Consider the following 16,901-nt stretch of genomic DNA (forward strand, 5'->3'; position numbering starts at 1 on the left):
TCTCTCCCTCCCATTTTCAGTGCTTGCTTCTTCAAGGCAGCACGCCTGAGTTATGTTCAATAGTGCCTGTAAACCACTACGAATTACATAGATAGTGAAACTCTGGCATGCTTTAGAGTCCAGCACATTAAACACAGTGAAAGCTAATGTTCCCTTGAAAAGAAGCGATTTGTGCCATTTCAAAACACGCGGCCCTCTCCACAACTCTCCTTCTGCCAGATAAAAGTATAGCTAAACAATAAGCAGGTGTATAAGATCACAGACAAGCGCTACCTTAGTTCTTATAACTTTCTGTCAGTGTGGGGAAAAACAGCAGTGGCAACAGGAGCATTATGAGTAGCTTGAACAGAAATGTTTTCCATACAAAGCTTAGTGTTGTTTACAATGTTAAAAAGCCCCCTCGTGGTGAGACACGAAGCAAGGAAACGCCGCGGCAGGCCCTTCACAGGTGTTCGGGCAACTACCCAGACAAGCTGCCGTTCTGCCTAATGACCTCTAGCCGTCATGAGGCCATGTAATAGCTGCACAACACTCTTGACACTCTTCCTGTAGAGGTGCGAAAACTGTATTTAGGAGGTGAAAGGAAAGAAAAACAGCACGCACCTGTGCAGTATTCACCTAGTTTTCCTTAACTGTTACACACAGGAAATTCCTTTCACATGTAAGTGTTGATATTTGAATAGGCTACATGTTGTTGAATGATTACTTTTTAATTTTCTTCTGTCAGGTATATGGAGCATTTTCCTTTGCCTTCCAACACTAGCTCAGATTTTTACTTTGAGAAGAGTGCTAACTACTTTGACTCAGAGGTTACGGCCCGGCGAGCAGCAGCCCTTCTTCCCAAAGCCAAGATCATCACGATCCTCATCAATCCAGCCGACAGGGCCTACTCCTGGTACCAGGTCAGTCTTTCTAGAGATGGAGTTATATTACCAACAGTGCTGCGCAAAAGTCGGTGATCACCCTTTATGTTTTTAATTTCCACTCATGACAACTATTAAGTACAAGTTATTCATTTTTCAGCTTCAGTAAGAAATCTGAAAACATATACTTAACAGGAAATTCCCAGAAGCCTTGCCAACAAAATATAATATCAGATTTCATCAGTATTTGGTGTTTGAACCATTGGTTTTATTACAGCTTCCGTTCTTTTCATGAGACTTGCTTTTATTTTATTTTATTTATTTGTTTGTTTGTTTGTTTGTTTGTTTGTTTTTTAAAGAACCTGAAGTGATATTTTTCCACACGCCCAAAAGTTCGGTCTTAGTCTCATTCAGCCTTCATTGCATTTTCTGCTTCTCACAAAGCAAGTCATCCCAATTTCATTTTCTCAAGTAGAAGTTTTTTCACGTCTGTTTCTTTATTAAGAAACAAATTCTAATAAGCTCACTTTGATTTTCCCCTTCATTTTGCAAACAAATTGTCTTGTAGTTAAGCTCCTTAGCATTATCTCCTGAAAACTTTGTAACTTGTTCCTAATGGCTGACTTATGCACAGTATTGTACATGTAGCAGTAAAATGCTGTAGCTTGTGATATATTAGCATGTCGCCCTAAATAGTGATGAGTGTGGTGTGTTGGCTAGGGCTGGATGTTGCTGAATAGCTCACAATATGATACTTATACACATGTCACAGTTTATAATACAGTGTGTATTGATTTTGTTGCACTGGTTTAATCTCTGTGATGAATGTGTAGCAAATGCCAAACCAGTTCTAGAAGCTGTTTAAAAAAAAAAAAAAGGCCTTAAGAGATTTGAAGGGGTTTCATAGCTGCTACCATCTATAGGCATTAAGGGAGGTACTTCATACACACTGGTTGAACCACAGGAACAGTTATTAAAACTCAGATAAAAAGTAAAATATTTTGATGCCAGGGTTTAATGTATTGATGTAAAGTCATAAAATTGACTGATTTAATTGTGGTCTCAGCACAGCTCATCTACTGACTGCACTGCTCTTTCTTCTATGTTCCAGCACCAGAGAGCTCATGACGACCCTATAGCACAGAAGTACACCTTCCATGATGTGATAACCGCTGGCCGCGACGCCCCTATCAAACTAAAGGTGCTTCAGAGTCGCTGTCTGGTGCCCGGCCTGTATGCCACCCACCTCCAGCGATGGCTCAACCACTACCATCCTAGCCAGGTGAGTTTGTGAATTACTGTTTGTGTTCATGACTTTATGCATGAATTCTGCCATGCTAAACTAAATCTGTTTCCTCAGATCCTGGTTCTGGATGGTCAGATGCTGCGGACAGAGCCTGCTTCAGTCATGGATAAGATCCAAAAATTTCTTGGCCTCACAAACGTACTCAACTACCACAAGATCCTTGCGTGAGTCTTTCGAGTTGCCCGTCTGACAGCATCGCCTCAAACATGCTCATCAAGTTTCCTTCATTTTCCCATTCCTCTTTGATGATTCACAATTAAAACTGACTTTAGGGCAGTAATTACTGGGCTATTTATTATTGAGCACCTGGGGTGTTGGGTGTTTGCTTTTTTTAAACAGCTTTGATGTGTTTTGCTGTAATCTGGTCCTGATGGATTCCCTTTCTCTTGTTTGACAGGATCAGGAGAGTACTTGCCAATTCTCTTTCATTTCTTTCACAAAGATATAGACTTATATTTTCTTATTTCTTTGTCTCTATGTCTCTCTCACACACATGCTCTCTCTCTCTCTCTCTCTTCCCTGCTCTGTCTCTTTCTCATTCTTTCATGCCTGACCACATAATCACTACACCCAGCTCATAAGCAGCAACATCTGTTAGCCACATCCCCCAGTGGACAATGGGAATGGTTTTGTCCCATGCCTGTTTCTCCAAACAGACCTGGCTGCACACCATCTGTTTGCCATACTCTGCTGTTATTAGGCTGATGTGGAAGCTGCTTCTTCTAATTTCTCCTGACCTGCCTCCATTTTGTTTCCCCTTCCTCTCCTTTTCCCTGTACTGCAGGTTTGATCCTAAGAAGGGCTTCTGGTGCCAGCTGCTGGATGGGGGGAAGACTAAATGCCTGGGAAAAAGCAAGGGGAGGCGGTATCCTGACATGGATGTGGATGTGAGTGTGGAATGTAATTCTTGTTTCAGTAACACCGTTCATGAGGCTGCATGGCACCTAAATAAGCCCTTCATGACTACTGACCTAGACACTTAGGTGTCATTTGTCATAAAGGTTGCCTTTGACAACTGTGATGTCACATTGACATAAAATGACATAAAATATCTTGTGACATTTTTTTTTTCTCTCTCTGACAGTAGGTTGTCATGAGACCCTCTAAGGTGAAATTAGTGTTGTATTACTCGGGTCTCGTCTCTGCCTTGTCTCGATCTTCACATCATTTTGTTTGTCTTGTCTCAGTCTCAGGGGTAATCTGGACTCAGAAATTGTTCTGGAGACCTGCTAAGTGCAGAGCCTGCAACTGAGTTTTTTTTTTTTTCTTTCATTACTGAATATCAACAGAACCTTCAAACAGAATAAAGCAGTTCTTTCTGTACACATTTAAATAAAATCGTTTCACAGCCAGTTGTGAATCTGATGGATCATTTGCATGATGGCTTAACTCAATATTATTTGTTGGTTGTGGATCATTTGTTTTAATAATTATACGTCCCCTGAAGGCAAATCAGAATGTTATGTTATATTTTGCATAATATGAAATAGTGTTATTTATTAATAAATATCCTGTATAATGAGCAATAATGATCATATGAAAAGCCTTTACTGTAGGGTAATGTTCATAAGGCTACATGGCTCCTACATAAGCTTGTCATGGCAACAACCATAAACATACATAAACATTTGTAAAGGTTTGTTTTAATACATCTTGTCTGTCATGTCAGGCTGCTTTTGTCAACTTTGATGTCAAGCTGTTGTTATAAATGGTCAAATGAAACTCATTGGCTCATTTTTGCTCAGCTAGACTTGGCATCCTGTCAGTGTAACATACACTGAGCTAAAAAGTCTGTCATTTCACCTACAGTTGTAGTCAGGATTATTAGAAGCGAGTTCAAGTTAAGCCTGAGACCTGGACACGTCAAGTCCAAGTCAAGACTAAGACTTGGTAGCAGTCGAGTTTGAGGCAAGACTGAGACAAGATAGAAACTATTACCATTTTTTTCTGAGGATATTAATGAAAAGAAAGGAGAAAATCTGAAATTATGTTTATACATAAGCATTCACTAACGCAGTTATAAAGCAGTGCTTGTATATTTATAAAATGTTTAGTGAATATTGATAAACCCCTTTTTGCCAGTACTTGCATAAGATGTTTTATGAAAATAAAGATATTGTATTGACATAAGGGGCTTTTTTGTTCTCTTGCAAAGCATTATAAGGTGAAATGCGTAGTAAAGAGCACCATGTATCAGTTCTGTGGAACATTTTGATGCCCTTAATATGATCATTGTTATAGATAATTTCCCCATATAGATTAAGGAGTCCTTGAATAAATAGATATAACAGATCTATAATAGATTGATATAATTGATATGCTGTGTTCTTAATAATGCCTCTGTACAATAAGTCTGGTGATGACTTGGGAATAATTACTTGGGACTGATTCTTCATAATAGTGTTAGAAATGGTATAAAGTTCTGTCACTTTAGTTTGGGCCCCTAATATAATGGCATTTATTTCATAAAACATTGTCATCTTGCAAGTACTGGCATGAGCTGTTAATAAATACCTAGTATTACATTTGTTACATTTAATATTTGTACATATTTGCGCATATACATTTATTATTTAATATTTATGAATGTGTTGTGAAGTCCTTACATCGGTAGCCTTCAATTAAAGTTGGGACCTCATCCATTTGATTAGGTTTGACCTAAGATGGACTTTGTGTAGTGCACACTTTATTCACGTCGATGTGTAGTCAGATCGTTTTAGAGTGCAGACAGGACTGTGTCTACCACCTCCCTCAAACAGAGCTTTAGCAAGTGACAGGTGGGGCTACTGTCCTGCATGTCCTTTACAGAGTCTGACATAGAGAAGCACTGTAGTGTGCTGAGGTCCTTGACATTACTTTAAGGCTTCTTGGCAGACACATCAAAGTTAATGAGGGGTGGAAGGACAGGCTGATGTGTCCTGGCTGTGCAGCAGCACTGTGAGTGGCAGTGCTCCTCCAAGCCAAAGCTGCAGACTGTCTGGCTCAGTCCAGACACACACACACACACACACACACCCCACTGGCTACCAGCAGCTGGCTTCTCCTGGCAGTGGAATAATACCTTCTTTTGAAATTAAGCCATCAAAAACATGTGCTGTAATCATCTGAAAAATGATAGTCCTTTGATCATTTCTGATAGGTAGATAATGGTAGATCATCTAATATGAATGTCTGAAACAGACTGAAACAGCATTTATTGCATTTGAATAACGGTCAGACAATAATTAAACATTTTTATCGTCTTAAATCAGAATCTTATTAATCAAAATGGCAAGACACTGCCTGTAAATAGTTTTTTAAGACTATTGGTGATATAAAAAATCTTTTTGGTAGAATATTGGAAGGTTTTCATTTACAATGCAAATGAGATGTGATCTAATCAAATTAGCATGTTTTTTAAAAAAAAAGTAAGTTTGTGTGTGTATGTGTGTATTAGGTATGAACATGTACAATTTTGTGAATGCAGATGTTCTAGAAATCTGAGAACTGCATTTAAAACATGTATAATTTGTGTTTTGTAATGAGTAAACAGGAAATGGACCTGTTTGGATCATATCTAATTTTATGGTTACAGTTTAATGAGTATACTAAAATCATAATTTCTACCTGTAGTGTCTTGCCTTAAATGACAACTGTACACAGAACCTGATTTCATTTCTGTTGCCCCCAACAGTCGCGAAGCTTCCTGAGAGAGCATTACCGCGAGCACAACATCGAGTTGTCCAAGCTGCTGTATAAGATGGGCCAGCCGCTGCCCAGCTGGCTACGAGAGGAGCTGCTCCACAGCAGGTAGCCAGAAAAGGGCGCAGGGTGCAACACTAAGGACATACTCGCACTCCTCCCTGCGCTCCAGAGGGCATGCTACCTCTCCATCCTGGCCCCCTCCCCACTCAGAATCTCAGCTACTGTACCTGGATAAGCGAGGGCAGCCCACGAAGGCTTTCCCGCTTTAGAGGATCTGGGCTCCAGGAGATGAGAAATGGAGAGGAAAAGCGGGGTGTCACAAGGGTGACCCTTTGGTACTCTTGTGTTTTGCTCTTCGGAAGGACAAGAGTGCCCAGGAATGTTTGTCGGTACGCACACACAGTGGAAGCTTCTAAAGACTTCTTTTTTTCTTTCTTTCTTTTTTTTTTTTTAAATCTCTTCCTGATTGTCTGTGCGTGCGTAAGAGTTCAGCTCTATGTCATGACTCATAGACACCCTCACACACGATTTCAGAGAAGTTATGAAGAGGTAAGAGATTTTATGAATAAAAATAAAATTGTGCCAGTTTGGACAGCACACAGGTCAATAAAGGATGAACAAGTGCCAGGGTGGAACCTTCAACTCAGTTGTTTTTTTTTTTTTTTTTTGGTTTTGTTTTCGGTCAACTGTTTTAAGCATTCTTTCATGTACATTTCATGCTGTGTTGTAAACAAAGTAGGGAGGCAGTCTAGCCCTCTTTTTTTTTTCTTTTAGATTGAGCCCACGCATTACACCTACCCACTAAGATGAAATGTGACAGTGACAATTCATTATGATATATTTATGGCTTTTAGTTGCAAATCATGGTACTTTCAAAATACAAACAAATAAGCTACATCCAGAATAAATGTGAGTGTAAATATGGACATGTAGAGTACCTGGGTATCCTGATATGTGCAGTAATTGCCTTAATGCAACTTCATGAAATCTGTTACTTTTAATTTGTCTATGATATCCTTGACCAGAAGTGTTTTGATATGCCTTGAGGAGGTGGTCTCTTCATAAGTCCAAAGATGATCAACATCTTTAGCATTTCATTACCGGTCCCAGTGGAGAAGTAGCCAGTGCTTCACAATAGTATTACTGGACAGTTAATGACGTAACGCCCCTTTTCATTGTAAGTCAGCATTTCTAAGAATGTTTGTATATTATTTGACCCCTTTTTTGATGTCACAAATGATTGTCTTAGCATTTCATAAAATCACATCATATGTGAATGGTTTGAGTTGGTCATTGGGATGTATTAAAGAATGTATTGCTTCCTTTGGGAGAGACACTGGCATTTGAGGGCTGTCTCATTGAAATGATTTTTGTTTAGCAATGATGGACTGCTAATACAGCATGTAAATTACACCCATGAATGTAAGCATGGATATTGTATTAAAGGTATGATGCCTTTTAGTGGCAATCAAAGTAGGCAGTGGAACCATACAGCTCCTGTTCACAGTGTTGAAGTTGGGTAGCTGTTTTTTGCTGCTGTATTTACAGTAATGAGAAACATCAGTCCTTTATTTTTTTTTTTCTTTTACTGTCCTCATTTGATTTGGGTGTTCTCTCTGCTTTGTCCAGTTGGTGTTTTAGATTTTTATGGACTTTGTCCTCCACTGCCACACTCAGTCATTTAGAGCTTGTGGCATCTGTGACCTATTTCCAAGCAGCCTCTGTCTCAGTGCCCCTCTAACCTGTACTGCAATACGTTCTCAGACCTGACAAGCAGAAACATGCTAATATTCTGTATGCCTTTGGATCCAAAAGAAAACTGAAGTGGTGTAGAGTGATTTTGTATGCCATTTGTGCATATGAAAATCATCTTTCTGAGGTGGCAAGAAGCACCTCTGATCATAGATCTCTGATCATAGACCATCTCATTTCCGTTTGCTGATGGTTGTTGATCAGTGTAGCTTGTGGTTCCATCCTTATGATGTTTTCTTTGCATTTGCTTAAAGGTAGACCAAAATGGATTTGTATTTTAATGAATCAAAGATCTGAAGGCATAATTATCCAACCCTGAAGAAGAGTGCTGACTTTGCTTTTGTCACATTTTGTCAAATGAATGCACTCTCATTGGTGGAGAGAAGCTAATCCTGGCAATCTCAGCTGCTTGATACAGTAATATTCCTGTGTTTCAAATGAAGTTTCAGTAAGAAAGTAAGGATAATGTGCTGATTTCACAGCATGGCAATATTTTCCACTTGGAGTCTTTAGTCATTCTTTTAGAAGCAACAGTATTTCTCATTGTATTTTTTTTCCTGTATTGAAAACTGTATCTGTACAAACTGGCTCTTTGTTTATCTCAGAGCATGATGCTTGAAAAGCACAATGTTTTTCTTTTTTCATTATTTGACCAAGGACTCTAGGAGATAATTACATACCTCCTGTTAAATGTATCCTTTATCAAGCAGGTTTTGCATCAGTCCACAATTTTTAGTGTTCACAGAAGATTTTGTACTAGCACTCTAGTGGAGTCCGTTTGGCCCTTGTTGGAAGCGCATGTCTGTGGTACTGACCCATGCACCTTATATGTACTGTCTGGTTCTCAGTTTACACTCTTGAAGATAAAGGTTCCTAAATGGTTCTGTGTTTGGATGAACAGTTTTAGGGAAAAAAGAAAAAAGGTTTGTCACATTCCTACGTCTCATTTACAGCCCTTTGCGAAAGTCAGAGACCATCCTTTATTTCATTTCCAGTCAAAATGACCATTAAGGAAAGGAAAAATGACACAGAAGCCCCAACTGTCAAGTCTTTTCAGTATTTAGTGTGTCCACCCTTTACCCTAATTACAGCTTTTATTCATTTCAGGAGACTTTTTTTCAAAGAAATCTACAAAGATACTCTTCCAAAGTTCAGTCTTAGAAGTTGGTTGCATTTTCTGCATTTCACAATTGGTCGACCTAAATACATTTAATGATGTTGAGGTCTGCTCTCTGGGGTGGTCAGACCTTTGTTCTGAGAATATCAGCAGCTTCTTTTTGATTTGAGTTTTCTTTTTTTACATTTATTTTGGTATTTTGCTTTTGAATAATCTCAAATATCTTGAGGTCATTAATAACTTGTACTTTAATGACTCTTTTGACTGGGTATTAAAAAAGGTAGGGTGGTCTCAAACTCTGATCAGTACTGTTTGATAATGGCTCTTCAAAGAGCCTTTAAAAGGTCCTTTAGGGAACCAAAGTGGTTCTTTTATAGCATCACTTTCAAAGAATCCTTTTTGACACCTTTATTTTTAAGAGTGTAGTTACAAAATGACACAGACAACACCTTCATGCTGCTCACAGATCAGTCATATTGTCAACAGTAACACTTTGATTTATCATGATTTAGTATTTCTAAAGGCACCCTAACTGACAACTGTAATAACAATGCAATATGATCTTTCCTGGTTAAATGGGAAGTTTTGCACCAAGCACAAATAATGTTTATTTAAGCTTTCTGTGTGGAGAGGATGTTTGTTGTGGGCCAGAAGAATAGAAACTAGGAGAGAGTGAAGAGACTATGGACTATGAAATTCTCTTCTTTTTGGGTTCCTTAATTTTCACCACACACACACAAACACACACAGTGGTCCCCATGAAATTCACACTGCCAATATTGTGCTTTCTGTATCATAATGTAGGATATCAATAGATAGTGATCTAATGAAATAACTGTAAGGAAAATAATCATCTGGACTGTACAATCAAACCTATCGTTGTTAATATTTTTTATTGTTGGTAGCCAATATTTTTGTGATTAATTTGCAAATAAAGAAACCACTGTCTTTTTAGTTTGTTCTTTAATATTATTTGTATGTACAGAAACTGTGAAGTGAAATTAAGCCACATTCTCTCAAACACTTCATTGCGAGCGTGGTTGAAGGACGACACATTCCTGCCCGAATATGGCTAATAATAGGACACACTGCAGTGTGGGAGGAGTCATGCATGTGTGAGATACTTAGTAAGATAAATGTATCAAGCTGGAATGAAATTAGAGCCCTACTGAGCCACATTATGAGCTACTTAGTTGTCCACGGAGAGCAGAATAAGTAATGAAATGGTAATAGATCAATTAGCTTCTATTAAAACTCTCGTATTCTGTAAGCACAGAACTCTGTGGGTATACATTTCCTGTCCAAAGTTTAGGATACCCAGCTTTTCAAAAGGCTTATTTTGAAGGAAAAAATCACATGTAATTATTAATTCACTGCCCTCCACAAATATTGGTGTCTCTGGTATAATTGAGCAAAACATGCAGTAAAAAATCTGAAATTCTTTTTGTTACATTTTTATTTTTTTTATTCAACATATTAACAGAAATCTATTGATTTGATAAAACCAATCTTATCAGGAAAATGTTTTCTCAAATCTTTGTGTGTGACAATTATTGGAACCCTTCATTTAATGCTTACTTCAGCAAAGATAACAGCCTATATCCTATAATGCCTAATGAGACTGGAGAACACATAGTAAGCGATCTGAGACCATTCCTCCACAGAGAACCTCTCCAGCTCTGTCAGATTCTGAGGTCCACAATGTGGACTCTCTTCTTCAGCTCATCCCACAGGTTTTCTGCAGTGTTTAGGCCAGGGGACAGGGGTGGTCTTGAGATGTGCATTGGATCATTGTCCTGGAAGATCCAAATTATGGCCTGGTTCAAGCTTCCTGGCTGAAGCAGTGAAGTTTTCATTTTATTTCTATTGGGACTTAATGATACCATGCATCCGAATAAATTATCCAGGGCCTTTGGAAGAAAAATAGCTCCACGGTTTCACAGATCCACCACCATACTTCACAGTACGGATGAGGTACTTTCCTGCATGGCTATCTTTGTGTCCAAGCTAAACTCACCTCTGCTGTTTGTTGCCAAAACCACTATTTTGGTTTCCTCTGACTAAAGATTAAGGTCCTGATGAAAGTTCCATGTAATGTCTGACACTATAGGGGCTTCAGTTTGTTGGTTCTTGACAGCAGAGGCCACTTAAATATGGTAGTTCTCCTAGGGTTCTTAAATATAAAAAACGCTTCTATATAGAACCAGGAACACTCAAAGAAACCTTTGCATGATTAAAGGGTTCTTTGCATCATGAAAGAGTTCTTCAAATTTATGGAGAAGGTGCTGTAGATGGTTCTACATCAAACCTTTTTGAAAAGGGTTCCTCTATTGTAACGAGCTTGATGTCGAAACAATAGAAGAACCCTTTTTGGTGTGGAAGCCCCCCCCCCCTTTCTCTCTGAAGTTATAAGGAGTGGTTCAGTACTGGCTGCTTTTGATGCAACACAGTGCAGCAAATCAGGAGAGAGGTTATTTACATATGTCAGCCTTTAGATCTAAGGAACGAAGACAGGTTGGAAAATGCTCAATAGAAATGAACTAAGACTTTTATTTTCAGTATATGAACCCACACAAATGTCATAAGTGGACCTCATGGGAAAAAGTGAAGGAATGAATGAATGAATTAAATATTAAATTAATTAAAGAAAATTATTAGAACATTACAGCCTCTTGAAGTGGATGCAGTATAAATACAAAGATGTGATGTTCATAGCAAAATGGAGCCCATCCTCTAAAGCAGTTTTCCCAGCGCTGGTCCTGGAAGCCCACTATCCTGCACATTTTAATGCTTTCTAGGCTTTAACACCCACTACAACTAAGAGTTGTTAATGAGCAGTGTAGTTTAGTTAGGTATGACGTAAATGGAGCAAACATTTAATTTTGCAAAGCCTCCTGGATGTTCATGAAACGATGCTCTTAAGCACATCAGCACATCAATACATCACGACCCTCACTTATAAAAAAAAAACCTCTCTGATCACTTTGTGATGGCCTTCATGAGAGGACGGTCAAAATACCGGGACATACTCTCCACTTTTAAAGAGCCAACACAGGTGACAACAACAGTGATGGACATACCTTTTTACAACATGATCACGGAAAAGTAGCATTACTGGTAGAAGCAATGGAAATAGCGAGGGAGACGCCTCAGCTGAGTAAATGCTCCACCTAGCCAACAGACTAAGCTTTGGGGACCAGGTATGGGGTCCCACTCCCCACCTTCCACTACGTCTACCAGTAATATTAATTTCACTCATCATGGTGCAAAACTGTGTTTCCACCAGTAATTGTTAATGTTTGTGACCTGTGTCAGTATCACTAGAAGTGGAGAATATGGCTGAATCTCAAATGGCTTCGCACTCCATGTGTACTGCTCTGTGTAGGTCATAAAGTAACATCTTCTACATCAAAATAATGCATTATATTACATTATATATCTAATATATAGCCATTTAAATTCAGCTATGAGCTTTACGACTCCTTGTCTAATATTTAGAGCACTATTTGAGTCCATAGTGACCTATGCAATCCGTTGATCTGATGAAGGCCATGTAGGCTGAAACATCATTACAGTTTTAATACTGTAGGGTGTTTGAGAAATGTTTCACATGTTAATTCCAGGATATGCTTTCTGCAGCATTTATTTATGGGGTTATTCTTCTAAGGACTCTTATTCTGGAGGGCAGGGCTAGCCAACTGTCTGCGTTAATGTGTTAGAGCAGGAAGAACCGAGCTGGTCAGAGATGAGCGCTGATAGAGTACAGACATGAGCTGAGTGTAGGGCCTAAGCTTAGAGTGAACTGTTAGCAAACTCTCTTTGTGTATGGCATGGCTGAGGCCAACTACAGCTGTTAATTAGGCACAAAGACTGGTGCACAGGCTTGTCTCCTTTAATAGTGCTGAGCACTATGATGCATTAAGTGATTAGAGTTTGTATAAGGAGTGAGAGTTGCACCTTTGTGTTACTCTTATTCAAGCTTTTTTTTAAATGGAAGAACCTCGACTGAAACTGTTTGAGCCCAACTTTTTCATGATCAGTGTATAAGTGTTCTGAGTGCTGTGCATTAGCGGGTTGACGGATAACTGCGTCTCAATCTGACTCTGTTGGGGTGTGTGAGCATGGCTTGGTGCCACTGTTGCAATTCATCACCTCTGAGTGCACGGCAGCCAAAGACACGTGCTCGATCATTCTGACACTGCCAATGAGCCGCAACATTAACTGCAGTCTACTCATTTGCCTTTGAAATGCTGAAACACTGTCTGAAAACAGAGGTTCGTACAAAGTGTGGTAGGCTGTTTATGTACAGAGTAACGTGTGTAACCCTGTGCACAACTCAGGCAGACCTCTGAGGGAGTGTCATCATTTCGTAGTCCCCAACATCTCCGATGCCCTAATAAGAAACTGCAGGTCTAAGGAAAAATCACCACTATTACACTCTGTGGTAAACAGTCATGTTCCAAAGTCAATGGGGCCATTGCACTGACTTTAGCTCAGCTGTGGTTTAGAGTTTAATCGGAGTTTAAACCTAAATGAGTCAGGGTCGTAGCCAGAACCTTTTCAGTGAGGTGGCCAGATTAGTGACTTGTTTGGGGTTGCAAACTGCTACACTCTTAAAAAAAGATGGTTCTTCAAGGGTTCTTTAGTAAAGACAATTGTTCTACATAGAACCTTGAACACTCATAGAACAAATAGATGGTTCTTTATAGCAGGGCTCTTCTATTGTTATGTCAAACTTGTAACAATAGAAGAACCCTTTTTGGTCCAACATTTCAAAGGTTCTGTATAGAACCATCTATAGCACATTCTCCATCAATCTGAAGAATTTAGTCATGCAAAGGGTTCCTTGACTTCTAAAACCATTTTCTTTTCTAAAGAGCTATCTTTTTAGATGTGAAGGGAAAAGGTGAGATAGCATTATGCGAGAATAATGCTGGGCTGCGTAACAAGCTAACCTACTGTAGCATTAGCAGGAACAGATTTTTGGCCAGATTTTTTGCTTCACAGGAGAATGACATTAGCCACCCCTTGTGTTTGCCTCATGTGGGTTCTTAAACTCTGTGTTTTTGGAAGCTGCAGTTCAAACCAAGCCTGATTGCTGTGTCATTTAAAAATCACACATCTGCCTGTAGATGTCACTGTATGTCAGGTTTAACTGAGGTTTGTCTTGAAAAAGACATGGTTTTACTGATATTTAAGACAAATTTTTCACCACTGTAGAAGCTCTTTAGCTCTGATATATTCATATCCCATAACTAGGCCTATATACCATCCACCATAATGTTTTGTGGACTTCACGGCATGTTTTAATTAAAAGCTACATTACTTAATATAGTAATATATAATAACAGCCCGACAACCTCCAAAATGCTCTACAAGGATGAACAATTAAACATGATTTGCAATGACTGCTAAACACAATTAACTGCTCGCTGTGTCTTCAGTCTGGGGTCCCCGTGTAGTCCCAATGAACTGCCAAATTGTGAAGCACTACACAAGTTTCGGGTCAGCTAATCATTTAAAAACACCATGCTACTGCTGTCTTAGATCTTTATATTAGATTTTCTCAGAATTATGTGTGCATTTATGTTGAAATGACAATATGTTGACCATCAAATTTGAAAGCTTACACAGCAAAATGTGTTCCTTTGATGAAGTATTTGTTTCATTTGGGCTGATCATGATGCAATTTCACAGCACATCTATGCAAATCAGTCTGGTGAATGGAGATACTAAATTGCCCCCAGGTGTGAATGTGTATGTCTGTGTGTCCTGTGATTGGCAGCTTCTCCATCCCAGAACAGACACACAAGGCATACACATTCAGGGTGTTTCCTGCCTTCCGCACAATGACTGTTAGGATATCAGCACTCCAGTATCTCTCATGACCCAGGAGGATAAGTGACTTAAAACATGAAGAAGAAAAGATTTTTTAATAAGACACAACCCCAGTCAGCCAAACAGAACAGAGCAGATGCTTGACTGCCCCTGAGAACACCACTGCTCCCCAAGCCCAATGCTGGGGGGGATTAAAAGACCTCTAAAGCAAGCATTCAGGACAGGCTCATACATGTTCCATATCTAGCTAAATTAAGTATCAGTCATCCTCATATTTATGTGCTAATTTGCTCGACTACAGTGGCTCAATGTAGATTACAAGCACAATGTAACTCAATGACCAAATAAATCAATAAACAAAAGCATTTGGCTGTATCTCAAGGAATGTTTGGTAAGAGGCCATTCTGGCGGAGTCTGCATAGCTGCGGTATGTGTCAAAGGCAGTAGGAACTTACAGAGGACCCTTGTGTGTGCTCATTTAAATGGCAAAATTTTTAATAAATAAAACGTGCACCAAATGGGACACGGGCACAGTGTATGGTTCACTCCTAAACTGTCTCACTGTTCACTACTTAGTATTTTGTGAATAAGTTGTGAATAGTATTTAGCATTTTCAATCATCTGTTGCTCAACACAAAGACCATAGAGATGGTGGTGAACTTTATTCGCAAACCCCCTCCTTACCCCCTCCTCAAACATCCATGGCTCTATGATTTACTTTGTGAAGTCACTCAAGTTTCTGGGCACCATGAAATCCAGGCCAATGGAGCACAGCAGAGGATGTTCTTACTAAGATAGCAGAAAAAATTCAACCTGCCCCAGAGTCTGATGATCCAGTTCCACACAGCGAGTCCATCCTCACATCATCCATAACCATCTGGTTTGGTTTCTTTACCTTGCACGAATGAGCCGAAATCCAGTGCGTAACCAGGACAGCAGAGAAGATCATTGAATTCAGGACATTCACAACAGCAGAGTGATGAAGCATGCTAGCAAAATTACAGCTGACCCCTCTCATTCTGGACATGACCCTTTCCAGCATCTATGGTAAAAGATAGGTAGGAAGGATACACCCTGGACAGGTCGCCAGTCCATCGCAGGGTAGACAGACAGACACACACCAAGGGGCAATGTAGCATGTCCAATTGGCCTGACTGCATGTCTTTGGGTGGGAGGAAACCAGAGAACCTGGAGGAAACCCACACAGACACGGGGAGAACATGCAAACTCCACACAGAGAGGACCCCGGTCACCTGGTTGGGGAATTGAACCCAAGCCCTCCTCGCTGTGAGGCGACAGCGCTACCCATAGCACCTCCCCCCGAGTTTAATTAAGTTAAATTATGGTATAACTCCTCTGTACCATAATGCTGATTAGCAACCCCCCTTATGTGTGTTTATATATGTATATACATATATATGTATATGTATGTGTATATATATATATAGATAGATATAGTATATATATATATACAGGATATATATATACATATACATATACATACATATATATATATATATATATAAACGAGGATATATATATATATATATATATAATATTTTGTTTTCACCTGTGTGTGCATATATGTGCGTATATATATATATATATGTGTGTGTGTGTGTGTGTGTGTGTGTATATGTATATATATATACGCACATATATGCACACACAGGTGAAAACAAAATGTTATATATATATATATATATATATATATATATATCCTCCTTTACCGTCCCGTTCTGTTAATATATATATTCTTTAAAAATGTTCTATATATATTTATTTTGCAATATTTTCTATAGTTATGTTTTCTCAAAGCTGCAAATGTACACATGTTCGCATATCTATTTGGCTCCTTTGGTTCTTATTACCTTCTCTCTTATTCTTCACTCTGTTTATTGTTTTGTACTTTATTTGTTCAGTATTCATGTCATTGTGTGCGCTCACCCGGACAGACGACCTGCTGACAGTGCAGTGTCTGCTGCGGGACTCTGCTTTGTCCTAACAAATAAAAGTTGTTTAGTGGGGATTGTAGCGCTTTTTAATTTTTTGTTATTTAAACAATAAAAAAAAATATATAACGAATGTTATACATGAAAATAATGAAAATACAACCCTAAGTATACATGCATTATAGAGTGATATTTGGTTTTAAATACACGAGTCTACTTTTCATCTCTCGGTGGGACTTTTATTCTGCGCTAATCACTTCCGTGTGTCCGGGCTGCGGAGTTGAACTTTCATCCCGGCAGCGCTTCCTCCTTCCTTTCCTGTTTCGGCCTCGACTAAAGACGCGCAGAAGTAAGAGCTGAGAAATGAAATCCGCACCAATCCGGCATTA

At 39.1% G+C, this 16,901-nt stretch overlaps 2 protein-coding genes across 3 annotated transcripts in view; both read left to right on the forward strand.

Moving 5' to 3' along the window:
• Nucleotides 1-9,676, forward strand: part of ndst1b (N-deacetylase/N-sulfotransferase (heparan glucosaminyl) 1b) — a 96,470-nt gene extending 86,794 nt beyond the window's left edge. For both annotated transcript variants that reach the window (XM_017704440.2, XM_017704441.2), the window contains 5 exons: nucleotides 728-902; nucleotides 1,975-2,145; nucleotides 2,224-2,333; nucleotides 2,954-3,056; nucleotides 5,843-9,676. In XM_017704440.2, the coding sequence (XP_017559929.1) occupies nucleotides 728-902; nucleotides 1,975-2,145; nucleotides 2,224-2,333; nucleotides 2,954-3,056; nucleotides 5,843-5,962 (679 nt within the window). In that variant the 3' untranslated portion in view covers nucleotides 5,963-9,676. The remainder of the gene's footprint in view (nucleotides 1-727; nucleotides 903-1,974; nucleotides 2,146-2,223; nucleotides 2,334-2,953; nucleotides 3,057-5,842) is intronic.
• A 7,094-nt stretch (nucleotides 9,677-16,770) lies between these two features.
• The window catches only part of rps14 (ribosomal protein S14), a 3,228-nt gene continuing 3,097 nt past the window's right edge, over nucleotides 16,771-16,901 (forward strand). The window contains exon 1 of the mRNA XM_017704439.2: nucleotides 16,771-16,861. The gene's annotated coding sequence lies outside the window, so the exon portion shown is untranslated. The remainder of the gene's footprint in view (nucleotides 16,862-16,901) is intronic.

The sequence above is a fragment of the Pygocentrus nattereri genome, chromosome 16, assembly GCF_015220715.1.
Source record: "Pygocentrus nattereri isolate fPygNat1 chromosome 16, fPygNat1.pri, whole genome shotgun sequence".
Classification (NCBI taxonomy): domain Eukaryota; kingdom Metazoa; phylum Chordata; class Actinopteri; order Characiformes; family Serrasalmidae; genus Pygocentrus; species Pygocentrus nattereri.